General features: G+C 36.8%; 1 protein-coding gene across 1 annotated transcript; it reads left to right on the forward strand.

Annotated features, from left to right (window-relative positions):
• Window positions 1-516: 516 nt before the first annotated feature.
• Window positions 517-6531, forward strand: LOC105034855 (thymidine kinase a). Its single transcript, XM_010910171.3, has 4 exons — window positions 517-1000; window positions 1391-1535; window positions 5644-5765; window positions 6105-6531. The coding sequence occupies exons 1-4, from the start codon at window positions 663-665 to the stop codon at window positions 6361-6363; spliced, it is 864 nt and encodes a 287-aa protein (XP_010908473.1). The 5' UTR covers window positions 517-662; the 3' UTR covers window positions 6364-6531.
• Window positions 6532-7854: the final 1323 nt, after the last annotated feature.

The raw sequence follows: 7854 nt of genomic DNA on the forward strand, positions 1-7854 counted from the left end.
TCTACAAAATGATTCAGAATTCTGATAGATTGTCGGAAGATCGCTCAGCTGGATCTGCACCTTGTTGAAGAGGTGATGGTCCCGACCTCCTCGAATGGATCACGGAGACTCGGAAAAAGAACGTCTATTTCTGTCAATTATTCTCTATCCCCTATGCTACACTCATCCCACTACACATAACTAGGAGTCCAGCCCCAAGTAATCCAATCTATTGCTTATTTGCTTTCATAATCGAAGCACGCCCAATTGCTTGTGAAATTGGACGCTTCCTTTTGCTGAAAGTGATTAAGTAGTTGTATCATCTGAATCAAAGTTTTGTAGTCCCTCCAATCTTTTTTAGATCACTAACTAATTCAACTGTAGCAATGCAGTTGACTTGTGACCATACCAAAAATACTATTCATATACATCGTTTAAATTTTCATCAACAAAATAAGCATAATGCCGAAAGAGACCTCTAAAACAGTAGCTTACAAGAATAAAACCTTTCCTAATCACTGCAGGCTTGCTTTCCACGCCGGGATGTCTCTCTTAGACCATTCCAACCTTTTGCCATCCCCGGGTCTCCTGCTTCCCTCCAAAACCCTAAAACTCTTCCCTCCTCCCCCAATTTCAAACCCCAAATCTCCCCAAAACCCGCCAAATACATCCCCTCTCCCATTATGCGCTCCATCTCCACCATGAGATCCCTCCTCCCCTTCCCCTCTTCAATATATTTTCCCCCATCCCACCTCCTCTCCAAGACCTCTCCACCCCCTTTTCTCACTCTCATCCCAACCTCTCCATTCCCCAAATTCATCCTCCAATCCCCGATCGCCTATCTTCCAAAGCCCTCGTCTTCCACCCTCAGATCGTTTTGTACCAGCTCCATCGACGGCCCCGATCCATCGATGGATGCCCGGGTTTCCTCTGGGGAGATCCATGTGATCCTCGGCCCGATGTTTGCTGGGAAAACCACCACTCTCCTTCGCCGAATCCGGTCTGAGATCGAGAACGGAAGGTGCGAGCCTCTCTCTTGAGCTGTTATCTCCCACAAGTTGTGATTTTCTGTTTTTCCTGCACGTAAAAATCCATTCTTTGCATTCTTTGGTCAGTACATCGATGGTTTCTGGCTACCGTGATTTGGGGTTATGTTGTATGGTTCAGCATTACGAGATAACCCTGATCAAAGGTTCGGGATGCCCCATTAGTTTCCTATTCTTTTTGGCGATCAATTGTTTATGCCCTAAAGTTAATTAGGAAATTTGTTGTGTTTGGGTTGATAGATTAGATTTCTCGTTAATTTTTATATTTTATGCATTTTATATGGTAATGGTTGACAGCTCTTGGTAACGAAATTTAACAGAGATGATGGACTGAGAGGTTTATTTTCTTGTCTTGCTGTGAGCAGGAGTGTGGCTGTAATAAAATCTAACAAGGATACGAGGTATGGGTTGGATTCTGTAGTGACTCATGATGGCTCAAAGATGCCATGTCTGGCTCTGCCAGAGCTTTCGATGTTCCGAGATAAATTTGGAATTGAAGCTTACAATAAGGTACAGAAAACTTAATCTGATTTACATTATTAAACGTTATATTGTGGTGCAGTCATGGATACCTTAGTATGTCTTTCTGTTATTTGGTCAATCAGGTTGAAAATTTCTCAAATGGTTTGAGTTAAACGTGGCATCTGTGTTGTATATTTTGCTAACCATCTCTTGTGGCTTGATGTATGGCTATTTCCTTAGAAAAGGGTGCCATTTAAAGAGTTTTGCATCATATAAGTCATGTGAGGTAAATTGTGGAATATTATGTGAACACAAAATCCATTTTGAGTTTTAGAAGGGCTTGATTGTAACTAGGCTTGTTTTCTCCTGTTTTACCGCGGTCTTTTAAATTATTTTTGATATATGGTGAAGTCAGCACTTTTGCATATCGTGATCAGAGGGCTTCAGTTAGCATCCAAGTTCTGCCATTTGCATGGTCTTTTGGCTAAATAGTTGTCTTCCTTCAATGACAAAAATGAAATAGAAATACTTTATGTATACTGTACATAAGCCACATGTATTCATAAAATTTTCTGAATCAATTTTTGGATCAAGAATTCAAAATCTTTGCTGGCTAGATCGGAATAGGCTTCAATCCAGTGTAGGACTAAAAGTCAGATTATTTTTCAGAACTCCGTAACCTAGTAAAGTATTGTTCCCCCTACTCTTGATCTCATGATTTTACCTCCCATCTTCATCTGGAGATCTAGGAAGACAGCTTTTAGTAGAAATATTGATAAGGTAATTTATGCTAAAATGATGTAACTGCAAACTTTTCTCTGGGTGCACTTGCGAAAGGACTTGGACTGATTGATAACTGCTTTTCTAAAGGACTGGAAAATCAGTTTAGATCTGATATGTGGAGATATAACAACCTTTCTTATTCTGGTTGTGTTGCTTTCTGCCCATGGAACTGGTGAATTGGATGGCCATGTTATTTGGATGGCATGAGAAAGCACATAACATGTTTTATTTGTCACTTTTTCAGGTTTTTATGAGTATATCATAATGTTCAGTCTGCTTTGAAGTTTTAGCTTATGTATAATTTGGAGAAGTGCCCATGTGTGAATAAGAATATTTCATTAACTGATTTTAATTTAAAAAGTTGAGTAGCATTTTATCTAGAGCCATGTTTGACTATGAGACTATGTAATACCTTTGAAAAGCCTATCATTTATTCCTCTAAAATTTTATTTTTTTCTGTATGTTAATATCACACAAATAGAAATATTAGCCCCTTCACTGGAAGCTCACAGGATGAAGCCTTGCTCTGATTTGCAAATTGTTATCATATTCTTTATTTTCTTTGTTTGAGAATCCATCTTACCTTCTCACAATTGGCTGCATGTATTTTCACCAAATTTTAAAAAGGTAGGAGTGATGGATGAACGGCAAACTCTACACTTTCCTTTTGCAAGGTTGACTTTGTGGTACATTGTTTGAGCAACTGTCCATGATTCCTCAAAGTACATTGCATGTTCCTCTGGTTAACAGTGTGAAATAAATCCATATCATTGTTGTTAAGGTGATTTAGAGTTTGTTCACTACAAATGCTTCCTGTATATTGAGAAAAGTAGGGCCTTAAGTTTAGGATAATTGAGGGGATGGTCAAAAGGCATAGAGGAGAATGGTCATTCAGAAGGATAGAAGTAATGTGAAAGGAGAAAGAGGAAAATGCTCCCTACATATACTTCACAGAAGTACACAATGAATAAAATTTTAAAGTTCTTGTGGATAGGTATTATCTCTTGGGACGAGATTCATATTTATTATCAACAAATTTTTTTTTTCCATTGACCCATTGCAATTGCTTGCTTCGCTATATCCATGTGATAAACATAGAAAATGCCACTTAACGTTACCTGGTTCAACATTCTGCCTTCCCATAAACTTTGCGCCATTAGGTCACCATTTTTTCGAGGTCATCATTCCCTTATTCTTAAAGGGAAGAGCGTACTTATTGACATTTATATTTTTCCAACAAAAGTTCCTATCTGTGTCATGGGAAGTTGTGATTGTAGTTTCTTGTATTTCTTGAATATAGGATCTCACTTGACTATCTTCTTGTGCATTGAGAAGGATCATGCATTAAGGTTGGTTGCTTTTTTTTTTTTTGTGTAAAGTAATTGGGTCTTGTATGCATATATTATGAAATATAGAGGAAACCTGATAGCATAAGAACTTCGTGTCTTTGTTCATAGAAATGTTTTTTTTTATTGTTGGAAAACTAATCATCAGACCATCTTCACTTAACAATACGATGTGCCTTTAGTCTGAAAATTCTAGTCATGCAGCTTACATTGGTGATAGTTGGACTAGGGCTATCAAACGGATGAGCTATGCTGTTTGTGAACTTGTGTTTGCCTCAAATTAGTCAGGACTTTGAGCTCGTAAAATAAATGAGATGAACATGAGCTAGGGCTAGATTGCTGGTGGTTGGCTTTGTATAGTTAAAAAATAAATATATAAATAAATATTATATATAATATTAATCCTTAAATATTTATAAATTAAAATTAATTTTATATTATTTTTGAATACTATTATAATTTCATTTAAATGAACTACATTTATAGCAGTTAGATTGGAATCTATGACATGAATGTTAGCCTATTTGCTAATAAATATTAGAGCTGTTAGGTTTACATAGCAGCTCATTTTTATGAGTGGAAACCTCATGCAGCCTAACTCGTCTGAACTCTCCCTTTGTCCTGCCACTTTCTTTCTCTTTTCACCTACCTCATTGTCACATCGCTCTCCTCTCTCTCTATTTGTATCTCTCTCTTTTTTTCTTTATGCAATCCAAGCACCAAAAGGGCAGATGAGGTGTGGCTTCCTCCATTCACCATCACGTCAGCAACTATGGCATGCCAAGAGGCTCAGCTTCAAGATGTCAAGGCATTGCTACCTTCTTGCATGGTAAAGTCGGTAACCATGTCTGCCAAATGGTTTAGATATAAGAGCTTATTCAAAATTAGAGATGTGAGAGGTAGGAGATGGAGGATTTTTCCCCCCTTTTTCTTCTGCAACTATGGTTGCCAAGAGGTTCAGATCCAAGGTCTAATTGATTATGGTATGGGTGTGAGGTTTTTCAATTTTTACCCTTTTTCCTTCTCCGCTTTAGGGTTCCCTCCATCCATTGCTGAAAGCTCAGGCTTGTCTGAATGTTTGAGCCTATTCGAGCCGAGATAGTCTCATACAATTTAAGCCAAGCTTGAGTTGACTCCACCTTTCTCATGTTTGGCTCATTTGCACTCAGTTTTGGACATATACTATTATTGAATGGTAGTGTACAGTAATAGTGGAAAGTTGAGGGATATATCTTCTACACATTCTCTCATGCATCCACTATACTCTTGTCCATATGTATTTGGATGACATTCTTTTCGCTCACAATAAAGCATGGTATGATGATAACTGCTGTAACAAACAACCCTCACACTTTTTCCTTCTTTACCAGGAAAAAACAAACACTTGCCTGGTGGTTCCCATTTATCACCATTTTTTTCTTTTTCTTTTTGCTTAGCAAAAGTAGGATTCAAAAGTTAGTCATCAGTCACAGTAGCATACTTTTTTTCACTTAATTTTCTTATCCATATAACTTCTCTTCTATGCTGCTGCCATTCTACAAATGTGTGATAGCTTTCATGTCAAGGCACTTGGTTACTTTTTAATGGTGCCATCAATTTTGCCCTTATTTGATAATGTATGCGTGTCATGAATAGCTCTTTGATGCTAACAACAAAATCTGTAAATATATAACATATCAATAACCATGCCGTGGTCTGTTTGAGATGATGTCTTGCCAGTTGCAGTACAGATGGCTCTGATTATGTTTTCCGGGCCAGTTTCATGTCTCACACTTCTCATCTTCTCAAAAGATAGGCCTTTCTTTTCTTATTCATTAATGAAAAAGAAAATTTTACATAATCTATGATTAGCTCCAACATATTTATTTTAAGCCAATTTTAATCCTTTTGTTTTTGTTGGAATTCTAAGATGTAACAGCATATCATTTGACTAGCTTGAAAGAAGCATTCTCTTGCATCATATCTGTTTGCTTGATTATGATGTGATGCATGCAGGACAATCTCTTGCTAACAATGTGTTCTTGCAGCTGGATGTGATAGGAATTGATGAAGCGCAGTTCTTTGAAGATCTTTATGACTTCTGCTGCAGGGCTGCTGATCATGATGGAAAGACTGTTATTGTTGCAGGCCTGGATGGCGATTACTTGAGGTAATTTAAAAACTCAAGCAAGCTACCCATCAGAAGATTATTGCATCATTTGGTTCTCTAATATGTCTCACTAGTATGTCATCAGAAGGATTTTGTATTGGTTTTGAACTGCAATTTATGTTCCTGTAAGCTAGATATTTATGTTGGGCATTGGAGCATCATTAGGTTTTTAAATATACCTCACTAGCATATCATCAGAAGTTTTTCCCATTGGTTTTGAACTGCATTTTATGTTCCTGTGGGATAGCTATTTATGTTGGGCATTAAATCTCAATTGGATGCACATTACTGTTTTGTTCGCATTCTTTTAGTCCTGACGAAAAAAGAAACTTCTTTCAGAAGGAGATTTGGCTCGGTACTTGATATCATTCCTCTAGCTGATTCTGTCACTAAGCTGTCTGCACGATGTGAGCTGTGTGGCCAGCGTGCATTCTTTACCTTGAGAAAGACACAGGAGACACAAACTGAACTTATTGGTGGTGCTGATGTCTACATGCCAGTGTGTAGGCAGCACTATGTGAATGGACAGATTGTTATGGAAACTACAAGGATTGTCTTGGATGTTGAAAGGTCTACTGTGATTCAAACTCTGAAGTAACTTTTGCCCAAGTCATGTGTGCTTATGTCATGTCTAATTTAATTTTGATTAAAGCTTTTCTCCTTATGTTTATACATTCTATTGTTCAAAGGAGACAGGCTGTATAACTGATATTCCATTCCTTGTGATCAAGATGGGAATTAAATGAGCGGATATGGTTTCTTGCAATTTTCTCCTGTTGTAAATCCTGAAAGTGCTTCTGTTTGGTAATGCTTTCTTTCATTTTCTTGTTAATAATATGTCTAGCAAAATGATTTGCATGGCGCTTGATTTGCAGCTTCTGTATGAAGAAGTAATTCAATGATCCATTTATCAATAAATTTGTATTTTAAATTTTACTTAAAGCAGTACCTCTTTTAATGGAATGATGGTACTTCGGCTTGGAAGTGACAATGTAAACATGGGGAGTGAATCTCTGATTCCGACTTATTTAAAATATCTAGGCATGGGGTGCGGTTCTGATTATTACAATAAACAGTGGTTTTCTCAAAGAGGTACAATAATCACAATGGTCTCTTATTTAAGTTCAAACAATTTGGTCTTTTTGAATATTATAATTTATCCTTTAGAAGATGTTATTATCTTAGTCATAAGCAATATACTATTTGCATTGGTATGCATGTGCCCTAGGAGAACTCTGTTATGATGCTTAATGCTTGTCATGTAATGAAGGATTTTTATTGGGTTGACGACATGGATAATGACATTGTGACAATTACTACAACCATCAGTACTGATTACCAAGGCATATTATGATGCTGCAACAACATTATATAACCGTTGCAATGATTTCTTTCAATATTGTTATTGTTTTGAGATCTTAATATTTAAGTTTATGTTAATAAAATGACAATACTAGTTTCATATTTGTACTTGATAATTATATTTATTATTTTAGTAATTTAATGAGTTATTGTAGCTTTTCTTTTTGTTTGTTTGTTCCGGTGGATGGGCAAACTTTGGCGAGGTCTAGTGACCAACCGGGAACACCCCCATTATATTATAATCATGCAATCCCTTTTTTAGTGTAAAGGGCCTTTCTTTGAAACGAAGCAAAACGTGCTTATTTCATGTAAAAAGGAAAGTTCTCGTAGAAAGGAAATCTCTAGGTTGTTTAATGGAAGTTAGCTTGGGTAAAAGCCAAGGTGAAGCGGGGAGTATCAGTAGGAGAGAGATTATATTTGGCGGTGAAGAAAAGCTAGTTTATTCGAAGCAGTTTATCTCTGCGCCACGTTCACGGAGGACATGACTTTAAATGGAGAAAATGACCAGCTAAAATTTTGTAATACAATAAACTTACCCTGATGCTTTCAAACGGGGCGGCAATCCTTAACCGTTTACTCGTTATAGATCGGATTATATTAATTGTTTTATAGAATGATCATACATGGACTTAATTTTTTAACCCATTTAATAAGCATGACAGATTCAAATTGATAGATTTTGATATATTTTATGTCACCTAATCTGATCCTATTGTCACTCCATCAA

The sequence above is a fragment of the Elaeis guineensis genome, chromosome 15 (assembly GCF_000442705.2).
Source record: "Elaeis guineensis isolate ETL-2024a chromosome 15, EG11, whole genome shotgun sequence".
Lineage (NCBI taxonomy): Eukaryota > Viridiplantae > Streptophyta > Magnoliopsida > Arecales > Arecaceae > Elaeis > Elaeis guineensis.

What these genes read in the sequence shown, in the direction of transcription:
- LOC105034855 (XM_010910171.3), top strand. Translation starts at nt 663, where the DNA reads ATGCGCTCCATCTCCACCATGAGATCCCTCCTCCCCTTCCCCTCTTCA. An exon ending in TCTGAGATCGAGAACGGAAG is followed by an intron (nt 1,001 to 1,390) that starts GTGCGAGCCTCT and finishes TGCTGTGAGCAG; the next exon opens with GAGTGTGGCTGTAATAAAAT. An exon ending in CTGGATGGCGATTACTTGAG is followed by an intron (nt 5,766 to 6,104) that starts GTAATTTAAAAA and finishes AACTTCTTTCAG; the next exon opens with AAGGAGATTTGGCTCGGTAC.